Raw genomic sequence first — 20996 nt, forward strand, 5'->3', positions numbered from 1 at the left:
CCCTGGGTTCCTGCTCTGCCGGCTCCGCCCTGGGTTCCTGTTCCGCCGGCTCCGCCCTGGGTTCCTGCTCCGCCGGCTCCGCCCTGGGTTCCTGCTCTGCCGGCTCCGCCCTGGCTGCCTGCTCTGCAGTCTCCGCCTTGGTCCCTGTCTCTGCCTGCGGCTCCGCCTTGGTCCCTGTCTCTGCCTGCGGCTCCGCCTTGGTCCCTGTCTCTGCCTGCGGCTCCGCCTTGGTCCCTGTCTCTGCCTGCGGCTCCGCCTTGGTCCCTGTCTCTGCCTGCGGCTCCGCCTTGGTCCCTGTCTCCGCCTGCGGCTCCGCCTTGGTCCCTGTCTCCGCCTGCGGCTCCGCCTTGGTCCCTGTCTCCGCCTGCGGCTCCGCCTTGGTCCCTGTCTCCGCCTGCGGCTCCGCCTTGGTCCCTGTCTCCGCCTGCGGCGCCGCCTTGGTCCCTGTCTCCGCCTACGGCTCCGCCTTGGTCCCTGTCTCCGCCTGCGGCTCCGCCTTGGTCCCTGTCTCCGCCTGCGGCTCCGCCTTGGTCCCTGTCTCCGCCTTCGGCGCCGCCTTGGTCCCTGTCTCCGCCTACGGCTCCGCCCTGGCCCTTGGACTTTTGTGGCCTTGTCCCACCATCCCTCCCCCGGGTCCACCTCCATGCCACCGCCCACCTGGACTTATTAACTTTGAGTGTTTTCTGGTGGGCGTCTGGAAGCCGCCCTTTTGAGGGGGGGCTATGTAACGTGTTCCCTGTGTCCCTGTTATCTGGTGTGTTGTAATTCTTGTGTTTTGGTTAATATTATGCCTCTGTGTACCTGTGTTTCACCTGTGTTCATGTATACCCTTGTTCCCAGTTGTATCTCCCTGTGTTAATTAGTGTCTCCGCCCCCTTGTTTGTTACCATGGATATTCATTGTGATCATGCTTCTCCCCTTGTGTGTTGTCCTAGTTACTCATTGTTTCTGCTCTGTCATTGGTCATTGTCTTGCATTTATACCTTGCCTGTTCATTCTTGTTTTGTCGTTCGTTGTTAGATGTCGCCAGTCCCTTGTGTGTTCTCTAGCTCTTGTTTTTTACTTATTTACTTGTATATATTGGAATAAACTGCATTTGGATCCGCATCTTGCCTCATCCTGTCTTACCTGGTTCTCACCCGTGACAATAACAAGGTGCAAAATGGCATAGAAAGCCAGATCATCACGTGAAATCTGTCAGTATTGAGAAAGAAACTCTGCCCCCTATCAGTACTAATTGATATCAGCTGCTTTAGTCTTAATTGATTGCCTATAAAGGCTTCTCATTACCCAGGAGGCACACAGAAAAGACTTCATGATGGGTAAAAACAAAGAACTCTTTCAAGATCTTCGTAATCTTATCGTTGAAAGCATTTTGATGGGAATGGTTACAGGTGCATTTCCAGAATGCTGAATGTTTCTGTGAGCACTGTGGGGGCCATTATCCGGAAATGAAAAGAGCATCAGTTCACCATAAACCGGCCACAATCAGGTGCTCCACATAAGATCCCTGTCTGAGGAGTCCAAAGAATAATCAGGAGAGCCAAGAACCACTCGGGCAGAACTTCAGGAAGACCTTGCATCAGCAGGTACTGTTATTTTAAAAAAAAAACTATAAGCAAAGCACTGAACCGCCATGGCATCCTTGCATGCTCACCACGCAAAACTCCTTTGCTGAACAAAAAGGATGTTGCAGCTCGGTTAAAGTTTGCGAAAGAGCATTTGGAGAAGCCTGTGGATTATTGGGAGACTGTAGTATGGTCAGATGAAAGCAGAATTGCACTTTTTGGCAGTCATTTTACACACCATGTTTGGAGAAGAAATGGCACTGCCCACCACCCCAAGAACACCATACCAACAGTTAAGTTTGGGGGTAGAAGCATCATGGTATGGGGCTGCTTTTCAGCAAGGGGTACTGGCAGACTTCATATTATTGAAGGCAGGATTAATAGAAAAATGTACCGGGACATTATCGATAAAATGAACATGAAAAGAGGGTGGAAATTTCAGCAAGACAATGATCCCAAACACAAGGCCAAGGAAACAATGAAGTGGTTTCAAAGAAAGAAAATCAAGTTGCTTGAATGGCCCAGTCAATCACCTGATCTAAATTCCATAGAACATCTATGTAGAGAACTGAAGATCAAAGTTCCTAAAAGAGGCCCAAGAAACCTTTCAAGATTTATAGACCATTTGTGTGGAAGAATGGGCCAGAATCACTCCTGAGCAATGCAGACGACTGGTCTCTCCATACAAGAGGAATCTAAGCTGTAATTACCAACAAAGCTTTTCTTCAATATTTATTCCCTGTGTCATTTCATTTTTTTATGACTCAACGTGTATAATTAAATGTTTTGATTTCTTTGTATGAATTCAACATTTGGCTTGATGGCTACATCTGGTGGAAATGTTGTGTCAATAGCCTACTTAGAAATCCTCTTACTGATAAAAATGCTAATTTGTCAAATACTTATTTTTCCCACTGTATCCTGGGCGATACAATAAAAAAATCCTGAATGTATCAAATATTTACAAAAATCCTTTGATTATGTTTTACTTAAGTCCAGATGATATAATAAATAAATTATATATGAATAAAATTAATTTTCCACTCTTACCTGTTTAATGGGTTGTTGAGGCCATTTTTGTCTATTTTGTCTTAATTTGGCCACAACTTTGTCTGTGTTTTTAGCAAAAAAAATTTTTTTTATGACAAATCTTATATTGACACCAGTGGCAGCCGGTGACTTATTTTTTCTAGGGTGCACAATGCAAAGTTCGTCACAACATGTATGTAGCCCGTCATGTGTGTGGTTCGTCATTTCAAAATATGTGTTTGGCGTGTCGAATGAACCTATGTGCATCACTTGTTTTGTCAAAATAAGTGCCTGCTGCAGACACGTCTAAAGGGTTAAAGCGTTCAGCAGGACTCGCAGCATATCACTTGGTGCTCTCTGCAAGTGTGTCCACCACAACAGATACAAGTGCTGAATGTTCTTATTTTTTTTGTTCCCTGCACCACCTGTATGTTCCCCCCTTCACTTCTAAGCTGCTGGTGTCTGTGGATTTGTATCTGAAGGGACAGCTGCAGGAGACTAAATCTCACCTGTGCAGCATTCCCTGATAATAAGGTGTCTGTTATGATTTCGGTCTTATTGGCTGCTTTGTCTTTGTTTCACTATGTGTTGTGTTTTTGTTTTGACAGCTCCACACGTGCGCGTCTTCCACCTGGTGATCTCATTACCTCTGACTTCTCTCACCTGCGTCCCGCACCTGATTCTTATTATTGTCCAATCCGGTTTGATTTAAATTCCCCTCGTTTCCTTTGTTCTTTGCAAGTTCGTCTTTGTATGTACCTGCCCGCTAGCTTGTCTAGTTCTAGTCCTGTCGTGTCAAGTATCTGTTTCTCGTTTATTAGATTATTCACCGAGCTCTCTGCTGCCTTTGCCTCTTCAGATTTCCCCGTCCTGCTGTCAGTCTCTCCCGGTTGGTGTGTCAACCATCAAGCCTCTGTGTACACTTTGTCTGTGGATTCTCTGAGCGCCCATCTACACCTTGCGCTGTCCAGTCGCAGTGCGCTCTCGGGCGCGTAATTCTGCGTATACTCGGACTGCCTCTGTGCGCTGTCCAGCACGGACTCTGCTGAAGTCTCTGACCGCCTCTCTCTCTCTGTGCCCCACCAGGAAGCTCTCTCTGTGCCCCGTCTGGATTACATCGAAGTGTCTATGGTGTAACGTGGATGTCTTACAGCCCCGCTGTGTTTCCCACGTTTGAGATCTACGAGAGGACTTCGCTGTGTTTCCCTCTCCAGTGTTTTCCAGTTCATCGCACCTTTTACACACGGACTTTGAGTGATTTTGCATTACATACATACATACATTACATGAGCACATTGAGTGTTTTTCTATTATACATACCCACTGACAAAACTGTGTTATACATCATTAAAAACCCTCTGCACTGGGATTCCAGAGTTGTGTCGTTCCTAACAGGACGAACTTGCCAGATATGGATCCCGCGGAGGTTGATGCTCTTCGATCTGCGCTCGCCCAGCAGGGTTCATGGTTGGGCCAACACTCAGCCCGTCTCACCTCCACTTCTCAAGAGGTCGAGGATTTATCCACCCGCATGACTGACCTTTCCTCCCGTCTTGACCAGGTTCGGCAGAGCACCTCTCAAACCAGTCAGCAGTTAGAGACGGAGCCTCATGCTACAGCCCCACCACCCTATGATGGCAATCCCGCCTCCTGCCGAGCGTTCTTGTCACAATGCTCTCTGGTTTTTGCCCTCCAGCCACGTCGCTATGCATCTGAGCGCACCCGGGTTGCGTTTGTTATTACCTTGTTGATTGGCAAGGCTCGTGAGTGGGCTACAGCCGTTTGGGATGCCGGCGATCCTTGCTGCCGATCCTTTAATGAGTTTCGCGAGGAGATGGAAAAACTCTTCGACCGCTCCGTTCGCGGGGACGCCGCTGCGGCTCGGTTGGCACATCTGGTTCAGGGAAGACACTCAGTCACCGAGTACGCCATTGAATTTAAGACTCTAGCGGCTGCCTGCCACTGGAATGAAGCGGCTCTTCGAGCGCAGTTTGTTGAAGGGTTGTCAGACGGTCTTCAGGATGAAATCGCTGTTCACGATCTTCCCCCCACTCTTGATGCCATCATTGATTTAGCTCTCTGGATCGAAGCCCGGAGGATGCTTCGCAGTCAGCGCCGCTCTCTGCGCCAGCGCGCGCTTTTGGATGAGACCTCCACTTCTCCCTCTGCCCCGACGTCACCACCTGTCAAGTCGGAACCTATGCAACTGGGGCGTATGCGCCTGTCACAGAGAGAGAGAGATAGGCGGCTGCAGAATGCCCTCTGCCTTTATTGCGGGAAACCCGGACATTTTGCTAAGACCTGCCCGTTAAAAGCCGCCGCCCATCAGTGAATACGGGAGTCCTGGTGGGCGCCACCTCTTCAAAACTCTCCCCAGTTTCCAGTACCCAACTCCCCGTCATGTTGTCCTTCGCTGGGCGTGACTATCCATCTACTGCCCTTCTAGACTCTGGCGCGGAGGGCAACTTCATTGATGAAGCGCTGGTTCGCGCCTGGGGTGTCCCGGTTGTCCCTCTCAAATCCCCTTTGGATGTCTGGTCCCTTAAGGGGCAGCAGATGGCGCGGATTACACACTGCACTTCTCCTGTGAGTCTCTCTGTGTCTGGTAATCATCGTGAGGAGATTGTGTTGCATATCCTTCATGCTTCTCTATCTCCTATTATTTTGGGGCATGGATGGTTAGCGCAACACAATCCTCACGTTGATTGGCAGAATAGTATTATCTTGTCTTGGTCCCAGTCTTGTCATGTGTCATGTCTTGGTTCTGCTGTTTCTGGTTCTGTTCTTTCTCTTCCTCAGGTTCCGGCGGTCGATTTGACCGGGGTCCCGGCGGAGTATGCGGATATCACTCAGGTGTTTAGTAAAGCCCGGGCCACCTCCCTTCCTCCTCACCGGCCATATGATTGCGCTATTGATCTCCTCCCCGGCACTTCTCCGCCTAAAGGTAGACTTTATTCTTTGTCGGGTCCTGAGAGAGAGGCTATGGACCAGTATATTAATGATGCCCTGCGTGCCGGTCTCATCCGTCCCTCCACCTCGCCCGCAGGGGCGGGGTTTTTCTTTGTTGAAAAGAAAGACGGCTCCCTGCGTCCTTGTATTGATTATAGGGGTTTGAATGACATTACTGTTAAGAATAGGTACCCCCTTCCTTTAATGTCTACTGCGTTTGAGCTTTTGCAGGGAGCGCAGGTCTTTACTAAGCTAGATTTACGCAATGCCTATCACCTGGTGCGTATAAGAGAGGGAGATGAGTGGAAGACAGCATTTAATACCCCTACTGGACACTTTGAGTACTGCGTTTTGCCTTTCGGGCTTTGTAACGCTCCCTCAGTCTTCCAAACTCTGGTCAATGATGTGTTGAGAGACATGATTAACAAATTTGTCTTTGTGTACATAGATGATATTCTCATCTTTTCTCCCTCTATGCAGGAACACACTCAGCATGTCCGCCGAGTCTTACGCCGGTTGTTAGAGAATAAGTTGTATGTTAAGGCGGAGAAGTGCGAATTCCATCGTAAGTCAGTTTCGTTCTTGGGTTTTGTTGTCGCCCCAGGTGAGATCCGTCCTGACCCAGCCAAGATCAAAGCGGTTGCCGAATGGCCAGTCCCCGAGTCCCGTAAGGATTTATTAAGGTTTCTGGGTTTCGCCAATTTTTACCGGCGATTTATCAGAAATTATGGTCAGGTTGCTCAGCCTCTTACTGCTCTCACTTCCACTAAGGAGAGGTTTGTCTGGAATTCAAGTGCTCAGGAGGTCTTTGATAATTTAAAGTCCCGGTTTATCTCTGCTCCTGTTCTCTCTATTCCAGATCCGGCTGCTCAATTTATTGTGGAGGTGGATGCTTCGGATGTCGGGGTAGGCACCGTTTTGTCTCAGCGGTCTGTTAAGGATGGCAAGGTGCATCCCTTTTTCTCCCATCGGTTAAACCCAGCAGAGCGAAATTATGACATAGGTAATCGGGAGCTGCTGGCGGTCAGACTGGCTTTGGGTGAGTGGCGTCACTGGTTGGAGGGGACCTCGGAGCCCTTCCTGGTCTGGACGGATCATAAAAATCTCGAATACATCCGTTCAGCCAGGAGGTCATCTTCTCGTCAGGCTCGTTGGGCACTCTTCTTTGACAGATTTAACTTCACCCTCTCGTACCGGCCCGGTTCAAAGAATACCAAGCCCGATGCGCTCTCTCGTTTGTTCGAAAGTCCCGGTTCTGCTGGGGACGAAACCATCCTCCCTGAGGGGCGGGTGGTGGGTGCCCTGCGCTGGGGAATAGAACAACGGGTGAGACGGGCTGGCCGGGAGGGGGAAGTGCCAGAAGGGTGCCCAGCGGGTCGATTGTGGGTGCCGAATGCGCTTCGCTCCGAGGTCATCCGGTGGGGTCACGAGTCCAAGTTTGTTTGTCATCCGGGGGTTCGGAGAACGTTGGCTACCGTACGTCAGCGTTTCTGGTGGCCCTCTATGGGTCCCGATGTCAGACAGTTTGTGTTAGCCTGTCAGGTTTGTGCCCGCAATAAGGCCTCTCATCAAGCCCCTATTGGTCTGCTTAAACCGTTACCCATCCCCTCTCGTCCTTGGTCACATATCGCCATTGATTTTGTAACCAATTTGCCTAGTTCTAAGGGAAACACTGTTGTTTTGACCATTGTGGACCGCTTCTCCAAGGCGGTTCATTTTGTCCCTTTGCCCAAATTACCCACTGCCAAGGAAACTGCCCAGGTAATGATCGAACACGTCTTTCGCTTACATGGTCTGCCCACAGACGTTGTTTCAGATAGGGGTCCTCAGTTTATTTCTCGTTTCTGGCAGGAATTTTGTAGACAAATAGGCTCCACAGCTAGCTTGTCTTCAGGGTATCATCCTCAGACCAACGGGCAATGTGAACGGGCTAACCAAGATTTAGGTAGAGCTCTCCGCTGTCTGACATCGCAATATCCGAGCTCCTGGTGCCAACAGTTACCCTGGGTTGAATACGCCCATAATTCTCTCCCTGTTTCGTCTCTCAACATGTCCCCTTTTGAGGCGTCCATGGGGTTTCAGCCCCCTTTATTCCCGTCACAAGAACCTGATGCGGTGGTTCCGTCTGCACTAGCTTTTGTCCGTCGTTCCAAACGCACCTGGAGAAAGGCCAGATTTACATTACGTCAGGTTTCCAGACGAACCAAAGCCGCGGCCGATCGTCACCGTAGAACCGCGCCCCGTTTTATCTGTGGGCAGAAAGTATGGCTTTCGTCCAAGGATTTACCTCTCCGTGAGCCTTCTCGCAAGCTGGCTCCACGATTCCTTGGGCCATACAGCATTGTTAAGGTTATTAATCCCGTGACGGTCAGGCTCAGATTGCCCCCAGCACTCGGTCGGGTTCACCCAGTTTTTCATGTGTCTAAACTGAAGCCTGTGTATTTTTCCCACCTTAATCCTGTTCCCTCTGCCCCCACCCCTCCCACCCCTCAGCTTATAGATGGTGCCCCTGTGTATTCAGTTAAGTCTTTACTGGATGTGCGTCGCCGGGTTAGGGGATTTCAATATCTCGTAGACTGGGAAGGATATGGTCCGGAGGAGAGGTGTTGGGTACCGGCCCGGGACATTCTGGACCCTGGGCTGATAGAGGATCTCCGCCGGCGACGAGGTGAGCCTCCTCATGGACCGCCCGGTGGCGGTCGTGGGGGGGAGTCCTGTTATGATTTCGGTCTTATTGGCTGCTTTGTCTTTGTTTCACTATGTGTTGTGTTTTTGTTTTGACAGCTCCACACGTGCGCGTCTTCCACCTGGTGATCTCATTACCTCTGACTTCTCTCACCTGCGTCCCGCACCTGATTCTTATTATTGTCCAATCCGGTTTGATTTAAATTCCCCTCGTTTCCTTTGTTCTTTGCAAGTTCGTCTTTGTATGTACCTGCCCGCTAGCTTGTCTAGTTCTAGTCCTGTCGTGTCAAGTATCTGTTTCTCGTTTATTAGATTATTCACCGAGCTCTCTGCTGCCTTTGCCTCTTCAGATTTCCCCGTCCTGCTGTCAGTCTCTCCCGGTTGGTGTGTCAACCATCAAGCCTCTGTGTACACTTTGTCTGTGGATTCTCTGAGCGCCCATCTACACCTTGCGCTGTCCAGTCGCAGTGCGCTCTCGGGCGCGTAATTCTGCGTATACTCGGACTGCCTCTGTGCGCTGTCCAGCACGGACTCTGCTGAAGTCTCTGACCGCCTCTCTCTCTCTGTGCCCCACCAGGAAGCTCTCTCTGTGCCCCGTCTGGATTACATCGAAGTGTCTATGGTGTAACTTGGATGTCTTACAGCCCCGCTGTGTTTCCCACGTTTGAGATCTACGAGAGGACTTCGCTGTGTTTCCCTCTCCAGTGTTTTCCAGTTCATCGCACCTTTTACACACGGACTTTGAGTGATTTTGCATTACATACATACATACATTACATGAGGACATTGAGTGTTTTTCTATTATACATACCCACTGACAAAACTGTGTTATACATCATTAAAAACCCTCTGCACTGGGATTCCAGAGTTGTGTCGTTCCTAACAGTGTCATGGCTTTGTAATAAAAAAATGTGGTAATAATGGAAGTCAATGGGGCAAAAAACAAACACAAACAACTAATTAGGGAGAAAAAAATGAAATCTGATGCTGCACAAAAACTAAAAATGCATGAAAGCCAAGGATTTGACTAATCTTTGGCATGCCTTAGACTGTGAAAAAGGGGGGAAATCCAGTCCACAATCACTTTTAATATTGAAAATCTGTGATTTTGTGTTTTTTTTTCCTCAAGTGACATCCCTTATGAACTTGGCAATTAAACAGTTAAAATCCTGGATTTTTTGTGAGCATTTGGTAGTTTTGATCAGTACTAAGGTTGATTAACAGATTTATGAAAAAAGGGGGGGAAATTAATCTGATACATTTTTACAGGCTTTTAATTTAGTGTTTTTTTTTTTTGTACACCCTAGTAAATTTGAACAACCCACAAGTTAATATTGTATAATATATAATTTTTTTTTAATACTGAGATACCAAATTTTGCTGACTTCACCCTATATGACGAGCTGTTGCAGATAAACCACAACAGACACATAGCGACATCTGCTGTTCATCTGAGGAAAAGATCCCGACAAAACTAACCTACATCTCTGTTGTTTCACTTCAAAACATCCAAGGGTTTATAAAATGTGTTTATATGTATGTATTTTTTATTGGCAGCAGATCATTGCATAACAGGATAAGCATTACCTTAATATAACACATTATGATACAGAGGTCATATGAGGAATAAACAAACACACATAACAACACAACAGGCCTGGTTTCTTTGTTAGCGTATGGCCTGTGCAGTCATTTTTTAATGATGTATATTGTGATGTTTGAAGATCCTTGCAGTCCCAAAGATCATGTATAGATAAAATACTTGACAAAATAACAGTTCAGCACATTTATCAGACCTCATAAAACCTCATAGAGCCTCAGAGAAACACAAACCATCATTAGATGTTTGACACTAAACAGCAGCAGGGATGAAAACATCGGTGCTTTTATTATTAATCACATGGTGCCAGGGATTTTCATGGGGATTCTAGAAGAGAGGGGAATTCTACCTTACACAGTCCCTTTAAATGGGAAAGGAAAATTGAAAGTGACAACTTCGGATACTGGAACAGAAAAGTGTTGATGGAGGTAAGTGAAGCTTTATACCAAAACCTTTATAATAATCAGCACAGTTTATAGAATACAGAAAGGCATTTATATACATTTTATAGAAATATGTTTTTTTTTAAATACCTTAATAGGGCAATGCATCCTGGGAGATACAATTCATAAAATCCTCAATATATCAAATATAAAAAAAAATAATTTGAATAGGCTATGTTTTACTTAAATCCAGATTATATAGTAAATAAATAATATATATAAAAATAATTTTCCACTCTTGCCTGTTTAAAGGTTAAAATATTAACAGTGTAGAATATATTATTTTTTATTTAATACAGTGATTACCAAAAAGTTTCCCAATTTTTCACCTTAGAGGATAACGAGCTGCTGCACACAAACCACAACAGACCCACAGCGATCTGCTGTTCATCTGGAAAAAATCCATCACTTCACAACACATTCATTATCCATCTAATATTTTGGCTTAATTGTCAGTGTAGATTAGCCACTGGATTTTAGCATTCCAGTAGGATATACACTACCGGTCAAAAGTTTGGGGTCACTCACTCATTCTTTATTTATATTTTTCATATTACAGAATAATAGTAAACTCTTCCAAACTACGGTACAAACGTGACTGTGTCTGTGAGACTTATGTTGGTGACTAAAAGCATCCAAAATAAATCAAAACATTGCATTTATAGTTACATTTTATCATCTGAAGTTCAGTCACCCTTTGCCTTGCAAAACCATACATGTTTAAAGAGTAAAGAAGGAGTTCATGTATAATCTGGGATCTTAGTAGTGTAAGTCATCTATTAAAAAAAAAAAAAATTATTTCTAATAACAAAAATGAATCTGTTTGGCACAGGTATATTTTTGTGTACAAAAGTAATTTTAAGCATGTAACATACACCATCAGATAAAATGATTTTTAAGATCATAGTTAACATTTTAGTCAAGTGACCCTAAACTTTTGAACCGAAGTGTAGGTTTGAATCTCGTTGGTAGCCGTATTGTATCTCATAGGCTATTTGCTGCATAACCATTAACGTTCTCATTTTCCTTTCTTCTCTTTGTCTGCTCATCTTCTGCTGGGTTTCCAAATGATAATTTAGTTTGTTGCAGCCTTTCATTTTCGGTCATTTGAATGAAAATCACAGGCAGGAAATCACATGGCGTCAACTTTATTTTGAAAATTGGATTTGTGGGCATTGAAGTTTATGCGAGATGTGTGAGCGAGATCATACCTGTCAAGTTTTAAATTTGAAAATAAGGGAAATTTTCCGGCGCCCACCACGAGCAGTCCTACCAACCCAAACAAGCTCCAGTGTCCCTTACATTTTAAGACTGGTGCTATAGCCTAAATGACAACACAAAATGGTATATATCAGGGGTGTCAAACTCATTTTAGGCTGAGGGCCGGATGGTAAATAACGCCACAATGTGAGGGCCGGATAATATTTTTTTAAACCTTAGTGTGCTGAAATTGTGTTAAAATTAACTAAACAAACTAATTTAATAGCAAGAAAACTAGTGAAACACACAGCTCTGTGAAAACTACATTTCATAAGTCACACTCATACTGCACATGCTATACACACAAATTTGCATCTGTACAAAACTCCTTAGGTAACTGGCCTTAGGTTGAAAAGCCTTAATTTAACTTATTTTGCATTATACCTTCATGCCAAAATTATTCATAAACCATTCACTTTTCTTTGTAATGATAACAGTCATTTAGAAAATTAAAATGCTAGATGGGGCTCAAACCAATGCTAGTGGCCCAAATCAAAAAGGGCACTACGGGGGTGGTACTATTAGTATGGTTCTAATAAAGTATTATAAATATGATGTGTTATATTACTAGCATCAACTTGATTAACGTGATTATAATGGGAAATATAAAGGGTAAATATTCAATATGATTTACCTGCTGGCTTGAAAGCTTTGAATCCATCATGTTTGCAATGTTGAACTGCCTTTAGAAGCAGCCTCCCTTTCCGTTCTCTGTCGTTATTTTGTGAAGGCATTGGTGTTTTTTGTATTTGTATTTTTTTGCCTACAAAGTGTGCCAACAACAGCAAATTTAGTGTTTATATTAACTTAGATCTGATCGGGAACATTAAATCCATTAGACAAGCGATAATAGTAAGAATGTGGATATTTTGTTGTAGTTTGCTTGCTAAGCAAATCATTACCGGAAGAAATACATAAACAAACTTCCAAATGAGTAATTCTGCTGTTTAACAACTGATATAATGTAATAAATCTACCTGTTAATGCAACGAACTTCAGAAACGGTCGTCTTTGCTCTCCAGGCAGAGAATGCACACACAGAGAGATGCTGCGGAGCGGGCGGGAAAACACGAAGTGGATTTGCGGAATCAGTGGATCTTTAGGATCTTTTTTATAGATCACAACCTTTGCGTGCGAAATTACCGAGGTTAAAATACGGGAGATTTACGGGAAAATACTAATACGGGAAGACGCCGGGAAAGAAGGGTAAAATACGGGACTTTCCCGGCCAAAACGGGATACTTGACAGGTATATGTAGGAAACACTGCGCTAGCCGACTACTTTCGTTTTGAGATGGCAGCCGCATCGGCATGAACGTGTGTCACGTGACGGTCCGTAGATGCAAGGATAATTGTTTCGTCGGCTATTTTCACATCAAAATGAAACGAAACTTCAAGAAAAACTAACATGACCTCGGTGTCCAATGGTAGCTACGGTCATGCTTAGGCTACAGTGTTTTAGAATAAGAGCGATCATGTATAGATAAAGTAATTAACAGAATGACAGTTCAACACATTATGTCTCAGACATTATAAAACCTCATTAAGTCTCAGAGAAACACAAACCATCACTGTTTGACACAGCAGCAGGGATGAAAACATAGGTGCTTTTATTATTAATCACATACAGTGGTGCCAGGGATTTTCATGGGGATTCTGGAAAAGAGGGGAATTCTTTCTCAGAGTATAAAAATGAAAACTGAAAGTAAATACTTCAGATACTGGGACAGAAGAGTGGTAAGTGAAGCTTTATACTAAAACCTAATAATCCGCACAGTTTATAGAATGCAGAGACACATTTATATAAATGTTTATAGAAATATTTGTTTTTTAAATTAGCAAATTAAACTTAATTCATAAAATAATACATTTATCAATTTAAAATGTTTAATACATTTCTATTGATGTTAAATAGGAAAATTAATGTGATTAGGTTATTGCATGTTCTTATGTAAAAGACAATTTAACAATTTAATTGTAGGCTAGTGGACAAACCTAGTGCATGCTGTTTATTTAGGAAGACGTTTTTTGCATCATTTGTGCGTTCTCAGATCATAAAATTTCATTAAACTTAAAATATGTACAGTTTTTAGATAGAACATGCTGCCGATCTTTTTGTTTACGTTTGATACTTGACTTACACGTTTGTTAAACCTATTTTAACCAGCAGATTTATTTTTGCTCATAACTAAATTTTCCAGAAATAACACACTGCGCATGGGCATCTTTTTATGATGTGATTTTAAATCAAGATTTTAAATGTAATTTACTGCATTTCGATTCCCATTTTTCATTTGGTTCTCTTTGCTGAAATCATCTGACAAATGGGGTGTGGTTAATGACATTTCAGCACTTCATGAACGGACAGCGACACAAACAGCTGTGCAGTTTTGGGGAAAAGCGCGCACAAAAGAAACGAGAAAAACCTCGCAGTATGAAAAAAATCATAAGGTCTTTGGGTCTTTATATTGTTACGGTTCAGTTTTGTTTTGGGTTTGTTTTGTTATTTTCTCTATTTTTCTTATTTAGATTGCCAGCTAAGGATTTACACCTTTCCTGAATTTGATTTAAGGCGCTGTCCTTTGTGGAAGGAGCCAGACCCCTATCCTGCAGTTTGTTGAGGAGCTGGAACTTCATATTGTTTTTCTGTTATTGTTTGTTAATTTAAAATCTATCTTCTTTATTATTTAACCCCTAGACATAAATAAATATTTTGCTTGATATATTTTTGGACTCTGATCCCTTTATTTTGTTGCTTCCTTGAGCCGGAATGTAACAATATCGAGATAGTTTTACGTCCAAATGTCGGCGTAAAGTAATATAGAATACTGTCTGGGGGTGGTGGTTTGGTGATGTATGGATTGGGCACTAGCTTGGCTAACTACATCCATTCGACTAGGTTAACTTATGTTTATACGAGCGAGTTCTGGGGGCCATAAGCTACTTTGTGAGGGTGCACATGTGTTTAAATGCCTAAACTACACTCTAAAAAAACAAACGGTGCTATATAGCACCAAAACAATTGCTTTGGATCGTAACGATAGAAGAACCATTTAGTGCCATATAGCACCGGTGAAGAACCAGTGAAGCACCAGTGAAGCACCAGTGAAGCACCAGTGTAGAACCATATAGGGGCCATATAGCACCACATATGGTTCTACATAGCACTATATGGTTCTACACAGGTGCTTCACTGGTGCTTCACTGGTGCTTCACTGGTTCTTCACTGGTTCTTCACTGGTGCTATATGGCACTAAAAATGGTTCTTCTATCGTTACGATCCAAAGCAACTGTTTTGGTGCTATATAGCACCGTTTGTTTTTTAGAGTGTATAAGCAAAATGTTAACTAAAACACAGTGTATTTCAACCATATAATAGTTGTATATTTTACCATATGCACATTTGACACTCATCAGAATACTTCCTAATTATAATATTGAAACTTTTTTTCTGAAAAGCCCTTAATCTGTTACATTTGTATTTAGAAATCATGGTCTACTGACTGCCAGGTACTTCTTAACCAATCTGTGTTGTGTTACACTTTATGTTTGCACAAATTAAGATCAAGGCTTTACTGAGCATAAACCTTTAATTGTGAGTTGTAGTGACAGTGAAAAGTCTCATTGCTTCAGTCTACAGGTGCATGATTCACAGCTCCTGATTTCATGTCCAACTTTAAATAATCTTTACTCAAGTATTTTATTAAATATACATAAAAATGTGTATGCATTGGTGTGTTTCGAGTATAAATTGAAGCTCAGCTTTTATGAAGAATTATGGCTTGGCAAAAATGACACACAGCACACAAATGGAGAATTTATATTCTCAAAGGCATTTGTACAGTCTTGGATAAACAATCTTTGTTTTTCCTGATCTTTTATGATCTTCAGATCTGAAAAAGTGACAACATGGAGACTGCAGAGAGCGTGTCAGCAAATATAAACACCTACAGGAACTGCACGATAGAGATCAACAACATGAGCAACGTCTACAACCTCATCAACCCACAGTAAGGGGAAAATAGGGATACATTGTCATTTGTTTAGTCTTTCAGATTATTTCCCTAGTAATCAACCAACGCTTCCAAGTACAGTTAAAATGAGCAAATGTTTTATTTCAGAAAAATCCTAATATTTTGTAAAAACATTGTCGACTAACTCTAAACTTCTCTCAGTTTTTACACGTACAGTGGGTACTGCTGCCATCCTCCTCAGCCCACAATCAGCTCCAAGAAGACCGGGGTCTGCGCATTCTCTAAAACTCCACACACTGCCTGTGGGTCCGTAGGTGTCATGACCTATAACCTCTTCCACATGGAGAAACAGGTGTGCACTGAACGCATTGCTATTCTGTTCTCCGTTCCCTACAACTACAATCATTTTGTTAATGTCTTTGGAGTCGGGGTGTTTGATATAACCTGTGAGTGCAATCATGGTCTGTACAACTACATGTATTACGGGAAAGATTCCAGACAGTTTACCAGTGTGACTGCAGATGTGTCTGGAATTACCTTCAACGCACAGACGGTTGAATTAAGAGCAACTATGTCCAATGTGGGCAAAGCTATTATTAAACTAGAGATTGTAGACATACCAGATATTAGCCCAGTGGTGGAGATCAAGCAGCGTGGCGAATGTTGCAGCAAGTTCTGTCCTTTCTGGTGCTATCGTTACTGTTGTACCTGTAATTGTTTGGACAAGTGATCTAATGTTGTTTACCCTAATGCTGCATTTACACCAACCGCGTTTCAGGCGTCAAAATCGCGTCTACCGCGCCCAGTTTGCCACTTGAACAGTTTGAATACATTCGCGCCAGATCCGCTTCTTGTGGAAGGGGCAAGTGCTATGCGGTTGTCTGTTTGCAGGATGGCTGATGTTGATGGTGCATTTATCGAGTTACCGGTTTGTATTTAGTCACCTTACTATAGGGGGCAAGTAAACGGCGAGGGTCGTCACATGACTCAAAAGTGAAATGCGTATTACAACTTACCAGGTTGCCCAATGTCCTCACTGACACTCTCCCAAGCGAGATCTGTTTTATTTCTGTCTCTATAGAAATAAGAACTTGTGTTGTATAGCTCTGGGTGACTGCTCACGGACAATATCAAGCCTTCATGCTCCGGGCAGGGCTGCCGCCACAGCAGCAAGTAGGCTCCTGATTGGTTAACCCAGCGCAAAAATCCGCCAAAGTTCAAATTTGAAGCGAATTAGGCAGAATGAGTCTTTCGCGCCGTGCTAAACGCCTGACCCCTTGTTCAGACAGCCAGCGACGGTATCGCTGTGTGTCGCCCGTCTCTTTCAATGAGGCGTTTCTAAAGCCGCATTCAGACAGCCAGCGATGTTATCACTGCTCATCGCCTGCCGTTGGTGGTTGATGTCGCTTGTGGGCATTCCCACTTCTGGTTGCGTAGTAGTGTGACGTTACCCCATGTTGTAAACAACAAATCAGTGCTCCACTTACTTCACTCCCATTGGTAGTCGCTCGTGAAACTCGCTGCTAATTTGCATAAAGTTAAACTTTTCTCAACTTTTGTCGCGCGACCCCGTCGCTAATCGCGCCTACATTCTGTCGCCAACGGTCACGTTCGCTCGTGTCGCCGGAAGTCGCCCAGTTTCCATTGAAATGAATGAGATCGCGTCGCTCTGCTACTGCTTGTCGTTGGCTGTCTGAATGGGGTGTGAATCTGCTTGTCATAAACAAATGAGTACCATCCACGCCAGTTACTCACGAGAGAAGGATGACGTGAACTTCACTGCTTTGTTCTCATTGGTAGTCGCTCCCGAAATTCGCTCGACATTTGCATAAAGTTAAACTTTTGTTAACTTTCTCGCATCGCTGGACACGCCCATATGGTCACCAACGGTCACTTTCGCTCGTGTCGCCGGAAGTCGCCCAGTTTCCATTGAAATGAATGAGATCATGTCGCTCTGCTACTGCTGGTCGCTGGCTGGCTATCTGAATGGGGTGTTGGCCCCCAGTCACGAGCTCGCCGCTGCGCGAGCAAGGTGGGGCCAAAATAGACAAGCAGGCTATTTTATGCAAATGCTGAGTGATGCGACAAAGCGACTGCCAATCGGAGTGAAGGAGCAGCGTGACGTAGGTCTGTGGCTGAGTCGGAGAAAATAATTCAAGATGGCGGAAAATGCATATTTCTGTATATATCTGATAAGTTTGGCATTTTATCTCATATATTTTGTTACTTTTATCGAGAAATAAATACTTTTAAATCCAAAAACACCGTTCTTGTAACTTAACAATACCTCTAAAGTGACTTTTGATACCTCTATTATATACTAGCCATGAACGCCCATCAAGCGAGTGCGTGTCTCTCTGTGTCACTCACTTTTGTAGCTAATGTGACTGTAGGGTCAGCCGGGCCGCGGGACCTCCAGACGAGCGTCAACACATTGACTTAACATTGAAATCACTCACGCTTGCAGACTCTACCGCGTCTGGTGTAAACGCAGCATAATGGTAACAAAATAATTTCTTTTTATTCCGCCTGAATTCATATGCAAAAAATCTCATTGAAAAGCATGCAATTTATGAGGTTATGACTGTAAAATCTAGATAAAAGGTAAAATACATTCATGCATTTGGCAGACACTTCAGACATATCCAAAGCAACTTACAGTGCATTACAAGATATACATTTATCAGTATGTGTGTTCCCTGGCTTCAAACTCAAAACATTTTTGTCCTGTTAATGCAATGCTCTACCACTGAGCTATCACAAAATATTTGAAGCAGAGGCATCTTGAATCACCTACAAGGCACAGAGAGTTGAATTGAGAGCAACTATGTCAAATTTGGGCAAAGTTAAACTAGAGATCCATGACAAGCTGTGCTAGAAATGTAACAAAAATTGCTTAGCCTAACAAAATCATTCTTTTTTATTCCACCTGAATTCATGTGCATGCAGTTGTGATTCACTAACCTGTATGATGTTATGACTGTTAAATGTAATAGAGAGGCAAAATAGTTGAAATTTACTGAATCCTGTCTTGTATACTGGATCTTTTTACCATTTTTTCAATATTTTTACTATGTTCTTACCTCAACTTAGATGAATTAATACATACTTAAAAAAATCGCCACATTTTATTTTGTGCCACCATACTTGCTCGTGTAACTCGTGTAACAATCTAACAATCTTTAAACAATGTGTGTATATATATATATATATATATATATATATATATATATATATATATATATATATATATATATATATATATATATATATATATATAATATATAATATCTAGGCCTAGTTTAGTTTTGTTGTTGTTTAGGTGGATGCTTTAAATGAGCCCTTTGTTGTTGTTTTTTTGCCTCTTCCTGCACAATATATAGATTTTATTTTTGTTTTTATTGTATGTATTTTTGAATTGGTGCAAATAAACCAATAAACCAAAGACACCTGGTCCCCATTTTTACATTTCTTAACACAAAAACTACACGCTGTGTAACCCAATTAGTGAATTGGGGTATAGTTAAAAATGTATGTAAATTTATAAGGGAATTGTAAATAGTTGTAAATACTGCAGGTAGTGCAATATCCTTTTGTAGGTGTTTTATCTGTATTCTGTATTGTGAATGGACCTATTGGGAATGATTATTGTACACTGCATTAACCTGATGTCCCTTTGCCGCTGTACAGATGAACATTAGCTTGAAGCTATCTCTGGTCTGTGCAACACATTTGTTGTGCAACGTCCCTGTAAAATAAATAATAAATAAAATAATACCTCACCAGTCACATACCTCCCACATCCGTTATGTAAGTTTATTTATTTTCTTTCACTTTTCTCTTTTGCCTTTGCCCTTGCAGCTATCAATTCACATATACATAGGCACACACTATCTATACTCATGCATAACATGTTTTCAACCCATTTCGCCTCAAACACCCCAACCGTGACTATCTTAAATCAACAAATAGAATTTGCTCAAGATCATTATTCTTACTCATTAATAATACGTTCTTGTGTCTGTCAATTGTCTTGTCCCTCTGTTACTTGTCTGTCACATTGTCGTGTCTTATATGTTATGTGTTACACACTATAATGCTATAATCCCCCTCCCCTTATGTACCCCAAGGTCTCTACCCATTCATTCCTTAGGATCCAAACTGGGATGAATTTAGAAGCCACCAAACACTTCCATGTTTTCCATATTTTAAAGACATGAGTAGGTACACGAGTAAGTATGGTGACACAAAATAAAATAAAATGTGGCGATTTTTTTAAGCGGATAAAAATGAGAACTATATTACAGTTTATTAATTGACCATAGTTATTACTACAGTATAGCTAAATTAACAGTGTAGTATTTACTGTAATAAACTAAAGTTTAGGCTACTAGAGTATTTTTAATGTAGGAGGAGTGACAGTTGACAAATCACAGACGATCATTGCACAACTATGTATCAGGGTGTTTATATAAGCAGTGTTTAGTTACTCTTTGACAGATGAGAAGAGTTTTGATGAAGGTGAGTGAATTAAGACTTTATGCCTTTCATAGTCATCACAATAGAGACTGATGGAATACAGAGACATATTGATGCATGAAGATGTATATAAATATGTTACTATTTAAATGAATATTAATGATTAATCGATTTAAATAATAAATCAGCCGTGCAAATAAATGTAATTTGGTAAATGTATAAAATTAATCTTCTTAGATAAACCAAGGTCTTGACACATAAGTGTATTTTAATGCTCACAATTGAACAGCGTAAATCTGAGTTTAAACTACAATTTCTTAAATCTATTTATTTAGATTGGATTACGTTGCCTGGATTGGTATGTGCAGTAGTGGCAAAAATGTGATATCCAACTTTAAATAATCTTTACTCAAATATTTTTTAAATATATATTAAAATATTTGTATGCATGTTACATTGGTGTGTTTGGAGTATAAATTGAAGCTCATCTTTAATTAACCCTTGTGGGTTGTTCCCATTCACTACTCTTTCATGATGTTCGTGTACAAAAAGGCCACTGAATTAAACTGCTGTAAATTATCAGATTATTTTTTTTCCCTATTTTTTTTCATAAATCTGTTAATCAACCTCAGTACTGATCAAACCTACCAAATGTTTAAAAAAATTTCCAGGAATTTAAACTTGTTAATTGCCAAGTTCATAACTGGTGTCACCAGTGGTGCAAAAAGTGCTATTTGCAGCGCATAGGGGCGCAGCAACATGGGGACGCCAAAGAGATGGTATAAAAAACTTTCTTTTTTGTTTGTATTTTTTACATGCAACTGCTGTTGTGCGTTTCTAAATAATTTCTGTATTTCCTCAACATTATATAACATGCAATAGCATTTGTTTCGTTTTGCCTTTTTTTTAGTGCATGAGTTGTTTGTCTCTAATTTAATTTATGACTTAAAGTAATAAAGCATAATAAAAATAAATGTTCTAAGTAATGTAAAAATGTAATGTCTTTGTA

General features: G+C 42.2%; 1 protein-coding gene across 1 annotated transcript; it reads left to right on the forward strand.

Moving 5' to 3' along the window:
• Positions 1 to 10228: 10228 nt before the first annotated feature.
• LOC135768129 (tereporin-Ca1-like) lies at positions 10229 to 18697 on the forward strand. Its single transcript, XM_065277275.1, has 3 exons — positions 10229 to 10259; positions 15426 to 15544; positions 15710 to 18697. The coding sequence occupies exons 2-3, from the start codon at positions 15444 to 15446 to the stop codon at positions 16236 to 16238; spliced, it is 630 nt and encodes a 209-aa protein (XP_065133347.1). The 5' UTR covers positions 10229 to 10259; positions 15426 to 15443; the 3' UTR covers positions 16239 to 18697.
• Positions 18698 to 20996: the final 2299 nt, after the last annotated feature.

This window comes from Paramisgurnus dabryanus, chromosome 23 (genome assembly GCF_030506205.2).
Source record: "Paramisgurnus dabryanus chromosome 23, PD_genome_1.1, whole genome shotgun sequence".
Lineage (NCBI taxonomy): Eukaryota > Metazoa > Chordata > Actinopteri > Cypriniformes > Cobitidae > Paramisgurnus > Paramisgurnus dabryanus.